This window comes from Lepidochelys kempii, chromosome 7, assembly GCF_965140265.1.
Source record: "Lepidochelys kempii isolate rLepKem1 chromosome 7, rLepKem1.hap2, whole genome shotgun sequence".
In the NCBI taxonomy this organism is placed as follows: Eukaryota; Metazoa; Chordata; order Testudines; family Cheloniidae; genus Lepidochelys; species Lepidochelys kempii.
The window spans coordinates 31799412-31817541 of NC_133262.1; the positions used below are offsets into that span (position 1 = coordinate 31799412).

Genomic DNA, 18130 nt, shown 5'->3' on the forward strand with positions numbered 1-18130 from the left:
TGTTTACATTGTTTCAGGGTGATACAAAATAGAAATTTTTCTGTTTTTCTCACCAAAATGAAAAACAAAAATTCATTTTGGATCAAATGAAATGCTGTGTTCAACCGAAAACAAATCTTTTTGGGAGGTGGGAGCTCTTTGGTTTTTCATTTTCTGCATTTCTGGATTTTTATTACACACGTTGTGGCTTTTTAAAAATAAATCTAGCTAAATTTCTAAACAAAACATTGTTTTAAAACAAAGAGTTGAAACAAAACATTTTGAGTATCGGGGGTAGCTGTGTTAGTCTGTATACACAAAAACAACAAGGAGTCTGGTAGCACCTTAAAGACTAACAGATTTATTTGAGCACAAGCTTTCATGGAGTACAATCCCTCAGAGAGAGACAAACACCTACAAGATCTTTATCAAGCATTCTTAAAACTACAGTACCCACCTGGGGAAGTGAGGAAACAGACTGACAGAGTGAGACGGGTACCCAGAAATTACCTACTACAGGACAGGCCCAACAAGGAAAATGACAGAACACCACTGGCCATCACGTACAGCCCCCAGCTAAAACCTCTCCAGCACATTATCAATGATCTGCAACCTATCCTGGAAAATGATCCCTCCCTCTCCCAGACCTTGTGAGGCAGGTCAGTCCTCGCTTACAGACAGCCCCCCAACCTGAATACTCACCCAAATACTCACCAGCAACTACACACCACACCACAGAAACACTAACGCAGGAACCAATCCCTGTAGCAAACCTCGTTGCCTACTCTGTCCCCATATCTACTCTAGCGACACCATCAGAGGACCCAACCACATCAGCCACACCATCAGAGGCTCATTCACCTGCACGTCTACCAATGTGATATATGCCATCATGTGCCAGCAATGCCCCTCTGCCGTGTACATTGGCCAGACTGGACAGTCCCTTCGTAAAAGAATAAATGGACACAAATCAGACATCAGGAATGGTAACATACAAAAGCCAGTGGGAGAACACTTCAATCTTCCTGGACATTCTGTAACAGATTTGAAAGTAGCTATACTTGAACAAAAAAACTTCAGAAACAGACTTCAAAGAGAAACAGCAAAACTACAATTCATTTGCAAATTTAACACCATTAATTTAGGCTTGAATAGGGACTGGGAGTGGCTGGCTTGTATAAAATCAGCTTTGCCTCTCCTGGAATTGACACCTCCTTATCTATTATTGGGAGTGGACTACTTCCATCCTAATCGAATTGGCCCTGTCAACACTGGTTCTCTACTTGTGAGGTAACTCCCTTCCCTTCATGTGTCATTATATAACGCCTGCATCTGTAATTTTCACTCCATGCATCTGAAGAAATGGGGTTTTACCCACGAAAGCTTATGCCCAAATAAATCCGTTAGGCTTTAAAACATTTTGACCTTTTCAGAAAAAAATATATTTGGCAGGGCGGGGTAGGGCGCAAAGCTATTTGCTGAACTCAAACTGAATTTGCAAATAGTCAACCTGAACCTGCATTTTTCAGCAAATAAACTATGTGTCCAAAACATTTCGCCCAGCTCTAGTATTAACCCCTCTGGTGTGGGTGCCTTCCTTTCCAGTTGTTGAGTGGGTGCCAACCAATGTACGGACCATAGCCGGCACAGTGGTGGGATACTGCGCCACCATCGGGCAGATTGTTCTTGCAGGCTTGGCATATGCCCTCCCGGACTGGCGCTGGTTACAATTCACTGCATCAATGCCCTTCTTCATCTTTTTTCTCTATTCCTGGTAAGTGCATCGCTGCTTGTTGATAGGTTCACAGGGCTAGATTCTGATCTCACTCTTAGACACAGGGCTCAAGCATGGGGCTGCAGGAAGCATACACTAACAGTCCGATACTCATTGGGCTGAGCTGAAATAAGCTCCACTTCAGTCTGTATTCCCATCTGATTTAACTGTGATCTGTTACACAGCCTAGTGCCCCCATTACCAAGGTCTGTGACTGTCTTTGGATCCAAGGCAGTCATTTGTACCTGTCAGTGCAGAAAATGCATATGTTCAAGGGCTAGTACTGTAGAGGCTCAAACTCATCTGGGAGCTTTAGGTCCAACTATAATGGAAACAACAACAACTTGGTGGAGTTCCTCTGTGTTTGCAATGTATAACTTCTCCTCAGAATCTGCCCTACAAGCTCTTAGCTCTACCCAGGTTTGAGTGTCCCTAATTCCCATGAGCCACAAATTCCTACAAAGAGAACCCAACTGGAAAGAAGAAAGCACTCCATTGTTTCTTGGCATTGCTGCTCATTTTGCAGGTGGTTTGCAGAGTCCGCTCGCTGGCTGGTTCTATCAGGAAAACCGGACCGAGCCGTGCAGGTGCTTAAGAAAGTTGCTCAGATAAATAGAAAAAAAGAAGAAGGAGACAAGCTCAATACCGAGGTAAAGAGATGAATGGAATTCTTGACCATCAAAGGAAACCACAGATAATCATATCTTATGTGCAATAAGGATGGAACCCCTGAGGACGTGTAGAAGGAACACTTAAGTGATGTGTAGGCTTTCAGCTGGCCCTCTGAACTGCATGATGCACTAGGGTCAGAAGTGCCCAGGATACACCACCTCATCTCTCCAAGATGGTGCATCATGGGATATATAGTCTAACCAGGGATCCTGGCCTGTGGAGGAGAATGGGAGATGAGACACCTGAATTACAACTCCCATGAGGCACCATGGCAGCATTCCCAAACAGAAATATTTCCATTTCTAGTTGGTTTCAGTATTTGAATTTTCACTGAAAATTTGAAATTTTCCATCGGAAAAAACTCCCACATTTTCTGTCCAGATCTATTCATGCATTATTGCATGATACTCGTGCATTTAGCAATAGAACTGGTCAGCAATTTTTCAACTAAACTTATTTTTGTTGGAAAATCAACAAATTTCTCATTTCGAAAAGTTTTTGGAAAAAAGTTTCAAAATTCCCATTTCAAACATTTTTTAAAAGAAAAATTCAATATTTTCAGTTTCAAAATTTTTGCTAATTATAGTTTAAAAATTTAAATAGAAAAAAATGTCAAAATTGAAATAAAACATTTTGAAAATGTCAAAACAATGTTTCAATTGACTCAAACTGAAATTTTTTTCATACTGTTAATTTGTGCAAATTTTCGAGGCTGTCTTCTCATATTGATTTGGGATCAGAAAAATTTGAGATCTCCAAAATTTTCCTGGGATGGGAAAACTGTTTCCAACCCAGCTCTTTGGCAGCTTTCTCATGCACGCCATTGGCTCAGGTGAAATCTTACCTAGTAGAGAGAGAGTGAACAAGACTATCCGTCTTGAAATTTGTTCCAAGAGGAGGTGCATGGGGCTGGGCTCCAGAAGACCATGGGGATAAATGTCACCCTGGCATTTAAATAACATGTATAAAATTTCAGTGTGGAGTTGCACAACATTTGACGGCTATGCACAGATTATATTAAAGTGAAATTCACCCCTGAGTTAGCACAAGATCTGTGCAGCACTTAAATCCCATCTAAACTATGTTTTTAAGGACTTAAATGTAACTACTGGTACATAGGTTTTGTGCTGCCCAGGAACAAATTTCACCTTGGGAGGAGTGTTGGAGATTCTGCAATACACTGTGGCCCATATGATGTTTTTGTTTACCTGCTGTAAATCCAGAGTCAAAGGAGTTATTCCAAATTTACACTGGTGCAACAGAGAGCAGAATACACCCCTCAAACTTTGTCATCCAATCCATTTAGGCTTTGGCAGCCAGATCCTCAGCTAGTGTAAATCAGTATAGTTAATGGATCTATGTCAATTTATATCAGCTGAGGAGCTGGTCCATGGACGCATAGATTTTAAGGTCATTAGACCATTAGTTTGACCTCCTGCATAACACAGGCCATAGAATTTCACCCAGTTATTACTGTATTGAGCCCAGTAACTTGTGTTTGACTAAAGCATCTTCAAGGAAGGCAGCCAATCTGGATTTAATGACATCAAAAAATAGGGAATGCACCACTTCTCTTGAGAGTTTGTTTCAATGATTAGTCACCTTCCCTGTTAAAAATTTGTGCTTTATTTCTAATTTGAATTTGTCTGGCTTCAGCTTCCAGCCATTGGTTCTTGGTCTGCCTTTCACTTTCTTGAGAGTCCTTTAATACTTGATATTTTCTTCCCAGGAAGGTACTTATACACTGTAATCAAGTCACCTCTTGATCTTCCTTCTGATAAAATAAACAGATTGAGCTCCGTCAGTCGTTCACTCTAAGTCATTCTTTCCAGCCCTCAAATCATCATTCATAGATTTTAAGGCCAAAACAAGAGACCACGAGATCATCTAGCTAGACATTGAGCCCCTCTAGCCACATTCAAATACAAGCTCTCAATGTCATCTGAATAACCACACTTACTGATCTGGTATGTTTGCTGACATTAATTTAATATATGGATGATATAAATCTAGCATGCTTCCAATGATGCTTAAATTCTGGCCCTAGTCCAGGGATCAAAATCAGATTACAAATTTGTTCGCCTTTTGTGCCTGAATTCTGATTTCTAATTCATTCCAAAGTACAAGTGGCTGTTGTTTTTCCAACCTGAAAATCATTGTCATTAATACGCCCTGTAAAGTCCCATGATTCTGACCTACAGAAAGAAGCAGTTTCATTTGCAAAAGTAAACCTATTAAGCTGTGCAGAAAGATATGACTGTAAGGTCTTAGCCCTAATAAGAATTCTGATCCTCACGCCAATGGACTGAACTAAGATTAATAATTCCTGCCCTTTCATGATCTCAACTGCTTGTTTCTCAAAGATAAACAGAATCCCTGCATGGTTCTGTGGCATTCTAAGACAATGGTTAACTCAGGGACACAAATGCCTTTGGGTACAAACTATGCTACTTGTTTCAGAGTAACAGCCGTGTTAGTCTGTATTGGCAAAAAGAAAAGGAGTACTTGTGGCACCTTAGAGACTAACCAATTTATTTGAGCATGAGCTTTCGTGAGCTACAGCTCACTTCATCGGATGCATGCCGTGGAAACTGTAGCAGACTTTATATACACACAGAGAATATGAAACAATACCTCCTCCCAGCCCACTGTCCTGCTGGTAATAGCTTATCTAAAGTGATCATCAGGTTGGGCCATTTCCAGTACAAATCCAGGTTTTCTCACCCTCCACCCCCCCACACAAACTCACTCTCCTGCTGGTGATAGCCCATCCAAAGTGACCACTCTTTACACAATGTGCATGACAATCAAGTTGGGCCATTTCCTGCACAACTCCAGGTTCTCTCCCCCCCTCCCCCCCCCCCCCAAGAACCACACACACAAACTCACTCTCCTGCTGGCTACTTGTATGTCACAACAGATTGCAGAGTGTTTTGATACTAACAGTTCTACTACGTTAAGACAATGGCTTACGAGGTTGGGGACTGAGTAGGGGGCACTCTCTCCTTGGAATCCATGCTAGCCCTGATGCCCCAGTGCAATGCTAGGGAACACTGTGTTACAGGGAGTAGGATGGGGGGGCCCAGCAGGAGGTGCTGTCCTCTCACAGTCAGTGCTGACCCCAATGACCCACCACGATTCACTGGAGGTGGAAATATGTGGTCAGTTAAGGTCCCAGGGCCCTTTTCCCAATGGGGTTAGTTACTCCGGGGATAAAGCTGCCCTCACTATTGTGTAAGGGTAAAAAGAGGGACTTCGGTGGTGTCTAGGCTAGAGCACAAGGGAGAATTTCACCTTTAACATTTCGGTCCAAACTATCAGAGGACTAATACCCCAGGAAAACCTACCGAAGTCAAATTATCTTCATCTTCTGTCCTAAGGTTGAGTCGCATTATTATGAGCTGTTAAACAGCTTCTGCTTTCCAACCCAGAGCATTTCAGTGGTGGATGAAGTGATCCGATGTATCTGCATACATACCCCTCTGTCTGTATCTATCTATGTTCATATATAACTGGATGAACATATTTAAAAAAATCTGGAAAGTCTCTGTGTTCTGCATTTCTCTTGAGTCCATCTTCGGATCACTTCAGTGTTGTGCCAGCTCCTGTAGCCGAGCGATAGCCCTCGGATGGTCACTAGAGGGGGATGAAGGATTGGTTGTATGTTTTCTTCTGTGCTGAGCTTACCCACATTCCTGGTCTGCTTTTGTTTCCTCTAAATGGAATGGTGCAAACATTGTAAAACAGCTCCTGGGCCTTGGGGAGTGATGGTCACAGGAATTGCCTGACTGGATTAGACCAGTGATCTGTGTAACCCAGTATCCTGTCTCTGATAGTAGCTAGCATGGAGTCCCATTCCAGGCTCTGGGAGAAGAGCAGGGCCTAGTGGTTAGAGCTGGAGGAGGCTGGGAAGCAGAATTCCTGGGTTCCATTCCCAACTTTGGGAGGGGAGTGATGCCTACTGGTTAGAGCTAGGAACTGGGATTCAGTACTTTTGGGTTCTCATCCTATCTCAAACCTGGCAGACTACTCTTTATCCTATCCATTATTTTGTGGCCCTTTATCAGGTCCCCTCTTGCTGTGCTAAACATTCCCAGTCCTTTCAGTCTCATGGGAGTCTCTCCAGAGCTCTAATCATTCGCATTGCACATCTTTGCCTCCCCTCACCACATATTTCTGCTACATGCTATGGGCCAGATCCTCAGCTTCATTGTCAACTGACTTCAATGGCGCAACAGCTGGTTTATACCAGCTGGGGATCTGGCCCCATTTTCTCCAATGGAGCGTATCAGATGTGCTGAGCACAATGAGGAGGATGCAGCAGGATAATACACCAGAATTATTTTTCCTACTCTCTCTTCTCCCTAGGTCTTGAAATCCAACATGAAGAAGGAAATGGCCTTGGCACAATCTTCCTACACATTGTATAGTTTGGTCCGCACACCCAATGTACGCAGGATATCCTGCTGCATATCTAGTGTCTGGTAGGTGTGCTCTATTCTTTCTTTCTAACTGTGAGGCCCCAGTGCAGCACTAGGGGGTGCTGTGCTACAGGGAGAGGGGTGGGGGGGCTCAATAGAGGGCACCCTCTCCTCAGAGTCAGTGCAGACCCCAATATCGCACCATGATTTATTGAAGGTAAAAACATGTGGCCAGTCAAGATCCCCCTGTCCCTTTTCCCATCAGAGTTAGTTACACCAGGGATAAATCTGGCCCCACTTTATATTGACATCCCCCCTCCAATGACCATTCACAGGTTTGCCACCAGCTTTGCCTTCTATGGCTTGGCCATGGACCTGCAGCACTTCGGCTTCAACATTTATCTCATCCAGGTGGCTTTTGGCTCCATTGACATCCCGGCCAAGCTGAGCGCTGCCATCGGGATGAGTTTCATCGGCCGGCGATTCACCCAGGCAGCTTCCGTCATCCTGGCAGGGCTGGCAATCCTGGCGAACATATTTGTGCCACGAGGTGGGCATTCAGAGTGCAACAGCCAGGGGAGGTACGGGGATGAATTAAGATGACCTGGGACTCTAGTCATACCATGACATGGGACAGCCTACTCCCAAGATGATCTCCCCTGGGCCACAGCCCTCATAGCCCAAGTCTACCCCTATGGCCATACCCCCAGGGACCTCCCCTGACCCAATACCCCGCCCCAGGGGCCTCTCCTGACTCATGACCCCACCCCCACAATCCACCCCATGACCCTGCATCTTTGGCTGAACCCCACCCCCACAGCCAAAGCCCTCTCCATGGCCTTGTCCATTGCCCCCATAGACAAAACTTACCCGATGGCCTTGCCTCCTCCCAGCTATGCCTCCCCTCCACAACTCACCACTGCATGACCCGGCCTCAACCCCCACAGCCCAACCCCGATCTACAGCCCCACATCCACTGGAAATGACAGAGGGAGCGATCTCCTCGGGAGCAGAACAGGAATTTCATGGGAGGTGTTGTCCAGGGAGGGAGCCAGGCCCACAAAGGAGAATGGGGACAAGAGGCAACTGAACTGCAACTCCCACGTGGCACCACCATAGCATCAAAACTATTTCAACTTTCAGGTGTTCATTTTTTGACACACAAAAAATTGACATGGTCTGCGGGAGGCTGACACACTCTGTGAAAACTTCGCTTAGTTGAAAACCCCAATGTTCCATCAAAAAAACAGTTTTGATGGAAAATTTCTGACCATCTCTAATGTAGACATTCCTTTTATAGATCATAGTGTTACTCTGGCTGTATCTCGGATACATATTGTATATAGGCACTGAGTGACCAGCCTTAGTCAGGACTGTTCCAGCAACTGACCCCACTCGGGACTGCTACCAGCACTGACCACTAACTCTCATCCTTTTATGTCCCCCCACAAGAGCTGAAGGCCTTACGTACATCCCTGGCAGTGCTTGGGAAAGGATGCTTAGCCTCTTCCTTTAACTGTTTGTACCTCTACACCGGGGAGCTGTACCCAACAGTCATCAGGTACCTATTGCAGCACTCATCTATTTCTGCATTAGATGAAAATCTACCCAATGCTTTACTCAAGTCAGGGGGTCGGTGCTCGGAACGACAATGCTCCTCAGGCGCAGCTGGAACCAGAGTTCCGAATTTCCATTCCAAAGGAAGTTTCAACATTTCAAAATTTCTTGCAAGATGAAAATCCCAAAAAATTTCATTTCAGAAATAGCTGAACAACCTTATTGAAACCCAGGCTATTGGGTTAAACGCAGGGGTAACTGGGTGAAATTTAACAGCTCATGTTAAACCAGAGGTCAGACTAGAAGATCTACTGGTCCCTTCAGGCCTTAAATTCTATGAAACATTTCAATAAGGACTTATGAAAACAATAACTGATGTATCATTTCAATTATTATATAACATTATATTATATAAACCATCGAATCACAGAAATGTAGAGCTGAAAGGGACCTCAAGAGATCATCTAGTCTATCCCCCCATGCTGAGGCAGGATTAAGTATAACTACACCACCCCTGACAGGTATTCGTCTAACTGTTCTTAAAAAAGCATTAAGAATGGGGATTCCACAACCTCCCTTGGTAACCTGTTCCTATCCTTAGAGTTTGAAAGTTTTCTCCTAAAACCCAACCTGAATCTCCCATGCTGCAAACTAAACTGATTCCTTCTCGTCCTAACCTTGGTGGACATGCAGAACAATTGATCATCCTCTTTATAACAACTATTTACATATTTGAAGACTTATGTGTTTTCCCCTGTCCCCAGCCTCCAGTCTTCTCTAGGCTAAACACGCCCAGTTCTATCCACCTTTCCTCATAGGTCAGGTTTTTTAAACTGCTGATTGTTTTTGTTGCTCTCCTCTGGATTCCCTCCAAGACACAGGATTCCAGCTGAGGCATCACCAGTGCAGAGTAGGGTGGAACGATTGCCTCCTGTTTCTTACATACAACAGTCCTGTTAATACATCCCAGAATTACATTGGCCTTTTTCACAACATCATGTCACTGTTGATGCACATTCAACGTGTGATCCACTATAACCCTCAGATCCTTCTCAGCAGTACGACCACCTAGCCAGCTATTCATCATTTTGTATTTGTGCTTTTGATTTTTTTCCCTTCTTACATGCAGTTGTCACAGATTGCCTGGCCCTTTAAGGGTAATTGAGCTCAGCCACACCTGCGCCAGATTAGCTAACCCCCTGCCTTAGCTGGTCCTGGTCAGATGTTGGAAGGACTCCGTGGAAGGCCCTGAGCAAGAGTCTGAAGGAGATTGTGAAAGGCTCCAGGGAAGCAGTCAGGGCTGTGTCCCTCAGCCAAAGACAGAGACTGAAGGGTAACCCAGAAAGGATTGGGAACTAAGCCTGATGGGTGGGCTGAAGGGGAACTGAAGTGGGGACAAAGAACTTTTGATTGTGTTTGAACTTTTGTTACCCCAAGGGACAATTGAACTCGAAATAAGCCAGCCAGAGGGCTGAGCCATGTGAACCCCCAGGAGAGACAGGAAAGCCAGAGGAGGAGGAAACTGAGGCAGGGAGTGCTTGCAGCACCACACTCAAGCAGCATGGGGTGCTACAAGGCAGGCATGTCCCATGACACTAGTACTTTGTACTTGTCTTTATTGAATTTCATCTTATTGATTAATATAATAGTCCAAATGATAAATCAGTTATCATTTCAGTAGGTCCCTATTGAACCATTTTGATAAAGTCCGTTCAATATTTCCTAGCCCTGCACTTTCCGTATATCTGATTAAGTAAAGAACGCACCTCGGGGGTATGAGGTTTCTTTCCTTCCATTGGCCGGGGGATAGAAATAGGTGAACCATCGACCTTCACCATCCCCCACCCCCAATGTAAGTCTTCTCCTGTTCCCATCCTTGGGCTCCCAAGGCTCCACCAGGACAAAAAGAAAAACAACAAAGCCCTTTGACCTCACTGAAATGAAATGTTTAAATCATTTCTCATTGAAAATGTTGACAAAATCATTATGTTCCCATGAAATATTTCAATTTTGTTGAATCAGCATTTTCCTACAGAAGACTGTTCCAGTGGAAAATTTCCCCTCAGTTCTATTCTTAGGCCTAAAGTAACATTTTCTGAATTACCTAAGTTCCATTTTCAAAACTTTCTCCCTGTTAAAAATGTGCACCTTGTTTCCAGTTTGAATTGGTCTAGCTCCAACTCCTAGCCCTTGCAACTCTCATTTGCCCTTTTTCTGATGCCTCAAAGCAGGGGTGGGCAAACTTTTTGGCCCGAGAGCCACATCGGGGTTGCGGAACGGTATGGAGGGCCGGGTAGGGAAGGCTGTGCCTCCCCAAACAGCCTGGCCCCCTCCCACTTCCCGCCCCCCTCAGAACCCCCGACCCATCTAACCCCCCCTGCTTCTTGTCCCCTGACCGACCCCTCTGTGGACCCCCGGCCCCTAATCACCCCCCGAGACCCCACCCCCATCAAACCCCCCCTGCTCCCTTTCCCCTGACTGCCCCAATCCCTATCCACACCCCGCCCCCTAACAGGCTCCCCGGGACCCCCGACCCATCCAACCGCCCCCTCCCCAGGACCCCCGTCCCTAACTGCCCCCCCCGGACCCCACCCCCTATCCAACCTCCCCTGCTCCCTGTCTCCTGACCGCCTCCACCCCATCCAACTGCCCCCTGTCCCCTGACTGCCCCCCGGAACTCCCTGCCCTTATCCAACCCCCCCCCTTACCACGCTGCTCAGAGTGGCAGGACAAGCTTATTGGCAAGCCTGGGAGGTGGGTGAGCGCAAGCCCATGCAGCGGCATACCTGCGGGGGAGGAGGAGCAGCGGGGGAGGGGCCGGGGGCTAGCCTCCCCGGCCAGGAGCTCAGGAGCCAGGCAGGATGGTCCCGTGGGCTGGATGTGGCCCGCGGGCCGTAGTTTGCCCACCTCTGCCTCAAAGGATGCATCTCTACTAGGAGATAACTTCTGCCCACCTAGGTATTTACAGACTATAATCCTATAGTACAGCACCAGCCTTCCTGTCACAGTGAGTCCTGACCTCAGTTTGGGGAAGCCTCAAAGATTAGAGTCAACCCAAAACATTTAGTTTTGATCCCTCCCGACCCTGAGAGAAATTTAAAAAAAAATTGGCAAAAATGTGACCTTTTTCCCACAGAAAAATTCGTTTTTGCAGAAACTGCATTTCCTGTTGAGGGGAAGTTCCTAACTGGCTGTAGAAATAAGGAAAGACGGTTCTGATCAAAGGCCATTTCTGAGCAGACCAAGGGGAGAAAAAAGTCCATGGGCAGATTGAATCTGGTCTTTTGCAGAATCAGTCCAATATTATCATGATTTTATGATTTTTTTTTAAAGGTTGTTTTCTACACTTGCAGACAGACCGGCATGGGGCTCGGAAGCACCATGGCTCGCGTGGGCGGCATAGTAGCTCCGGTGGTAAGGGTGACGGGGGAATATTTCCCATACCTCCCACCAATTATATATGGGACAGCTCCTATAATCTCAGGCATCGCTGCTATATTCCTGCCAGAGACCCTCAATGTGCCATTGCCCGACACCATAGAAGAAGTGGAGAGAGGGTTAGTCTGCTTTCACTTCATTTTGATTGTGTCTTCTCCTACAGTAGTTCGTCTGAGCCTTCTCTCTCATATAAATGGGAAGAAACTGCCTTGGATTCAATATAACTACACTATAGCAAGAAAAGAACTGACACCTCCCACCGTAGCAGCAGCATGGGCTAGCGCTGGACTGGGAGTCAGGAGACTGGGTTTCACTCCCGTCACTCTGTGCTTCTGTTTCCCCTCCCACTCTTTGTCTATTCTGCCTTTTTAGATCATAAGATCTTTAGGGCAGGGACTGTCTCCTATTGCTTGTCTGTCCAGCACCTGGCCCAATGGAGTCTTGGTCTCAGTTAGGGTGGGTAAATAAGCCAGAGCTCAACTGGAGTCAACACTTCCATATCCCCAGCCAGTGTAAATTGGCTGTAGTGTCACTGAAGTGAACGGGGCCAGATACCCAGGTGGTGTAAATAGGTGTCGCTCAGTTGGACTCAATGGGCCAGATCCCCAGCTGGTGAAAATCGGACATAGCTCCATTGAAGTCAATAGCCCTAGGCCAATCACAACAGCTGAGGATCTGGCTCAATATTTATTTGTCTCTCTCTCTCTCTCTTTTTTTTTTTTTAAAGGACAAGGGCTAGAGACCTAAAGAATGAAGATCAAAAGGAGAAGATTCTTCTGCAGACAATGGGGCCAGCAATGCTGCAGGAATCCTGATGGTGTGATACAAGAGGGGGCCCCTTGAGTTAGGTAGTCCTCTGCTCAAAGTGTCACCTATGTTTCTGTGCACAGCAGTACACTCACAGGGCCTGGGTCCATGCAGTGCTACAGAGCAGAGAGAAATTTCAGGGGAGTCACAACAAATAAATGGCAGATTCCTCAATCTTTGAAGTATCTCTGTCACACACACCCAGCTGCGTACACAGTCAGATACTCGAATTCATATATACACGCACACTGACTCATGCATGTTCACACTCATGCATACACCCAGTCCCATTCAAACCCTCACACACATGCTCACACATACACACTCATTCACTCAGACAGAAGTTCTCACACACTCCCGTTCACACACACTCGCAACAAACACACAGGTCAGCACTGTTAGAAGGCTCCCTCCCTTTCCACCACAGCTGGTTAACACTCGACCTCCTGCCATCAGACAATAAATTGGTTCCCAACCCAAATCTCATAAACAGCTGTATTTTATGGAAAACTCACCCTATAAAATCTAATGGCTGTGGATGGAATGTGTTTCATTCAGCTCCCATTGTAGAGAGGCCCATGGCCGTTTTCCACATACCTGAATACCGGAGCCCTTGGGTCAGAGGAAATGTTTAAAACAACTTCAATTACCATCACGTCTGTTTCCATGGGGCGTAAACAGAACACTCATGCTGCCTAATAAATGCCGACTCCTGTTAAGGAGGTGGTCTGGGATGACCCATTCATCTCCTACCCACTGTATCCCCACCTCTCCAATGGAGGACTCCCATCATGGCTCTGTATCTGCTGCAGGGTTCATTCTTTTAGCCCTAAAATGATCTTCAATACAGATCCCATCCCAGATGGGACAGAAAGTTTGGACCATATCCTTGGCTGGTGTAAATGGGCATAGCTCCACTGACTTCATACCAGGTCCATGACTTCCCTTTATACCAACTGGGCAGCTGGCCCTTTACTCCAAAGAAGCTTTGCCCAATTTACACCAGCTGGGAATCTGGCCCTACTGTTGCCAATGGAGTGACACTGATTTACACCAACTGAGGATATGCTCCACTGATTCCAGTGGAGCTATGGCTGATTTACATCAGCTGGGGATGTGGCCCCATTGACTCCAATGGAGCTACAGGTCTAGTCCTGACTCAGTGAGGTTGAATGATTAGCAGAGTGTGGGAGTGGAAGTCAGGACTTCTAGGACATATTCCCAGCTCTGAGAAGCAAATAGATTAGAGCACAGTTGAGAATGGGAATCAAGACTCCTGGGTACTATTTCTGGTTATGGGAAGGGAGTGGGATCTAATGGATTAGACAGGGGAGTTCTAGGAGTCAGGATTCCTGGATTCTATTGTCAACTCTGGGATACGGGGGTCTAGTGGTTAGAGCAGATGGGGCAAGGAATCAGGACTTCTAGGTCTATTCCTGACTCTAGCTCTGGCCTCTGTGTAGTCTAAGGTTTCAGAGTAGGAGCCGTGTTAGTCTGTATCCGCAAAAAGAAAAGGAGTACTTGTGGCACTTTAGAGACTAACAAATTTATTTGAGCATAAGCTTTCGTGAGCTACAGCTCATTTTGAGCTGTAGCTCACGAAAGCTTATGCTCAAATAAATTTGAGCTGTAGCTCACGAAAGCTTAAATTAATAAATAATTTAATAAATTTGTTAGTCTCTAAGGTGCCACAAGTACTCCTTTTCTTTTGGTGTAGTCTAAGTGGGTAGAACAAAGGCCATTTGCTCCACTCCTTGGGACAGTATCAGTGTATGATATTGAGCCTGGCCTGGCAAAATAACTCTGTTGTTCTGCATTGTATCAAACCTGGATCCATAGCTCTTGGTTTAATGGGAAAAAAGAGAGAGGATGCATTTGGGGCCCAAGTTCAATAAATTATAAAGCACTCAGGGGACAGTTCATCCACTCTGCTATCTGGGCTGGATGACCATGTCTTATCCTATATCATTCTGTATATAGATGGTTCCCTGTGCTGTGGAATGAAATGAGCTGAGATCATTCCATTTTAAGCACCAGGCAGTTCTATATTAAAACAACACTGAGAGGAAGGAGGATTCCTAACCTGGCCAAACTCACCTATCCCCTGTTATTTCATGAAGCATTTTCATTGGAATATTATTTCAAATTTCAGTGCTTCAAATAAACATTCCAAAGGCCTTTCTGTTTGGATTGCAGAGTTATTCAGGGAGGGACTGTCACCTAATGGTTAGAGTAGGCAGAGCTGGGAGTCAGGATTTCTGGGGTCTTCTTCCAACTTTGGAAAGGGAGTAGGATCTAGTAGTTGGACTGGGGGGCTGAAAGTCTGGATTTTGGGGTTCTACCCCAAGCTCTAGGAGGGAGAGTGTGGTCTTCGTGTTTATGGCAGGAAAGCCTGGGCCGGGGAATCAAGACGCCTGGGTTCTGTTCCCTGCTCTGGGAGGGAATGTGGTCTAAATAATCAAGCAGGGGACTGCAACTAGGAATCAGACTCCTGTGTTCTACTGCCAGAGGCCAATGTGGTCTAGTAAAGCCCTGGGAGCTCTGGAGTTCTGTTCCCAGTTTGGTTAGTGTTTCACTTGCCTTCTCTGGGCCTAAAATTCTCCCCCTATAAAATAGAGCTTTGAAAGCCTTACAAAAAAGGGATTATTATAAAAGTGCTACAAATTATTACACTAATGCTATTTTTTTACCTCTAGAACAGACCCCTTGTAAGTATATGAACCAGGTATTTGAAAAAAATAAACACATAATTTACCTGGGCCACAACTAGAGTGCTCTGAGATCTGGTCTATAGGTTATTTGTGTTACAGAAGCGCCTAGATCAGAGCCTCATGATGTGTGCATTATTAACCCTACAGTAGTGGCCAGAAGCCCTAACTGAGATCCGGGGGCTATTATGGTGAATGTGCATTATTATTAGCATTACGGTAGCGTCTATAGGCCTCAGTCAAGATTGGGGTCTGATTATGGTGTGTGCATTATTAGTAGTATTACTGTAGTGCTTAGAGAGCCCAGCCCAGATGAGGCCCTCATTATGGTGTGTGCATTATTATTAGCATTAGGGTAGTATCCAAAAGCCCTAACTGAGATCATGGCCCATTATAGTGTGTGCATTAGTAGTAGTACTACGGTAGGATGTAGAGGGCCGTGCACTAAAGCAGGGCCACATTATGGTGTGTGAATTAGTAGTGGTACTACAGTAGTATTGAGAGGCCCCACACGAGACCATTGTACTGGGTACTGTGCAGCCATTTCCTGCCCCAATCAGTTTACAGTCTGAATAGAGAAGACAAAAGGAGAACCAGAGGCAAATGACTTACACAAGGCCGCACAGCAGATCAGTGTCAGTCAGCAGATGCAGGAACAGAACCCAGGTCCTCCTGACTTGTGCTCTACCCTCCAGCCTACACTGCTGCACAAACAGATAACTGTTCATCACATGGTCCCTTCAACTCACAATCACTTGCAAAGATACTAGTGAGGCTAATGCAGTCTATGCTGTATGACTAATCACACTCATACTGGCAACTACATACATAAACTAACTGTCAACTCTAAACAGCCAGGCACATTCTAAGACAGCCGGCAACTCTGAGCATCATATCCAGCAGAGGGAGTGGTGGAGATGCCTTTATTAAGAGTTCGTGAATTTAACCCTCGCAAACTACGCCATAATCACCAAGCACTGGGAGAGATTTGCCAGTTCAAAGCAAGTGCTCAGGACAAGAGCCCAGAAACACAGAGGTAGATCTAAGTTCCCAGTTCTGGTGCTTCTCAGAAGAGTTGAATCGAGTTAGGACGCAACCCACGTAAGTGAGCCTCTATTGCATTTAAATCATTGGGAAGATGCTACATTTTCATTCCTCTTTTGACTTACTGAGTGCAGGAGGAAAGGGCTGTAAAAGGCAATCTTGCAAATGAAGCCACTCAGAGAGATGGAGGACCAGGGCGTGCTGATGCTTGAGTGCGGGAGAAAAATTAGCTCTTGTGGGAGGTCTTGGAGGCAGAAAAGATGGGGCAATTTTATTTTTGTGGATAACTTTCCAGGACAAGCAATATTTGGAGAAAAGCAGCCTGCCATGGGATGGTTCAGCAGCTGATTCTTGCCCTGTCAGTGCTGTGGTTACGTTCTGACTTTAGGGTCAGATCCTCTGATGGTGGAAATCAGCATTGCTCCATTAATTTTGATGGAGTTAAGCCTATTTGTACCAGAGCTGAGGACCTAGCCCTTGCTTTCTTCAGTGAAAGATGCAGGGAATAAGAACGCAATTCATCAGGCAGCGGTTTGATCGCAAGGCAAAAATGTGCTTAAGACTGGATGAGAAATTTATGCGACATCTCGCATTTAAAGTCTAAGCCTCTTTCTAACACATAGCAGTAAATGAGCAGGGAACGGCATGTGTGAGACAAAATGCATGTTACTAGCACCTGGATCTGTATATGATAACATCATTAATTATTATTGCTGTGCAGAGAAGTGTCATCTGAATAGACAGATAGGTGTTGGAGCTCCTGGTTCTGGGAGTTGAGTCAGATATAATGGTTAGAGGAGGGGGCTGGGAGTCAGGACTCCTGGATTCAATTCCCAACTCTGGGTGGGTAGTGGTCAGAGCTGGGGGAGGGGCGAGCTAGGAGTCAGGCCTCCTTAATTCTGTCCTAGGTTTGGAAGGGAGTATGGTCCAGGTGATCAGAGTGAGGTATCAGGACTTCTGGTTTCAACTCTGGATGGTGTGAGGAAATATATTCTAGTAGTCACAGCAACAGACTGGGAATCAGGACTTCTGGGTTCCTTTCCCAGTTCTGAGAGGGGAGGGGAGTCTAGATTAGAGCGGGGGCTCGGGACTTCTGGGTTCTCCTCCCAGTTACATAGGCATTACATTCATGTACTGTGACAAGGCATTATAAAGCTTGTTAAAAGTTTTACAGTTGAAGAAATAAACCAAAATCTTTAGTCTATTTTAAAGCTCTTCACCTAGGAGTAGATCTAGGTAAATTCATTGCAAGTGGCTTACATCTTTCTTCCAATGTTTGCAGATGACAAATACATAGAACCCAGTGCCCAAGTAGAGTTTAAAGAGCAAACTTTACAGCTAATTGCAAGAGTCTGTTTTCCCCATTTCTCTCAGGCAGTAACATTAACCACCTGTCATCAGTTACACCCAAACTCATTTTTCTCTTTCCCTCTGCTTGTTTTTTAAATATATGAGTGAGTGTAACTTGTGTTTCATAAAATGTTGTTATTTATAATTACTGTAATTTATAGAGTCCTCAGCTGAGATTCCCCACTCTGCCAAATCCTGCATGGACTCCAACCAAGATCGGACTCCAGTTGTGCCAGGCGCTGCACAGACCCTGACTGAAATCAGGGTCCCCAATTGTGCTAGGCACTACACAGACCCCAACCGATATCAGGGGCCCCCTGTGCCAGACACAGGGGATAACATACAGTAAGAGTCCATCTCTGCCCTAAAGATCTTACCAT

General features: G+C 45.5%; 2 protein-coding genes and 1 long non-coding RNA gene across 7 annotated transcripts in view; 2 read left to right on the plus strand and 1 right to left on the minus strand.

Moving 5' to 3' along the window:
• The window catches only part of LOC140914319 (solute carrier family 22 member 6-A-like), a 26793-nt gene extending 12594 nt beyond the window's left edge, over positions 1-14199 (plus strand). For 3 of the 5 annotated variants that reach the window (XM_073351838.1, XM_073351839.1, XM_073351836.1), the window contains 7 exons: positions 1585-1753; positions 2280-2403; positions 6794-6909; positions 7182-7396; positions 8299-8407; positions 11757-11960; positions 12569-14199. In XM_073351838.1, the coding sequence (XP_073207939.1) occupies positions 1585-1753; positions 2280-2403; positions 6794-6909; positions 7182-7396; positions 8299-8407; positions 11757-11960; positions 12569-12656 (1025 nt within the window). In that variant the 3' untranslated portion in view covers positions 12657-14199. Of the gene's footprint in view, positions 1-1584; positions 1754-2279; positions 2404-6793; positions 6910-7181; positions 7397-8298; positions 8408-11736; positions 11961-12568 lie in introns of those variants that run through there. The other 2 variants (XM_073351840.1, XM_073351837.1) reach the window with 2 other exon arrangements.
• LOC140914324 (uncharacterized) overlaps positions 3943-18130 on the minus strand; it is a 72058-nt gene continuing 57870 nt past the window's right edge. The window contains exon 3 of the long non-coding RNA XR_012159827.1: positions 3943-4199. This is a non-coding gene — a long non-coding RNA (uncharacterized lncRNA). The remainder of the gene's footprint in view (positions 4200-18130) is intronic.
• CHRM1 (cholinergic receptor muscarinic 1) overlaps positions 14199-18130 on the plus strand; it is a 54360-nt gene continuing 50428 nt past the window's right edge. Inside the window, exon 1 of the mRNA XM_073351846.1 lies at positions 14199-16457. The gene's annotated coding sequence lies outside the window, so the exon portion shown is untranslated. The remainder of the gene's footprint in view (positions 16458-18130) is intronic.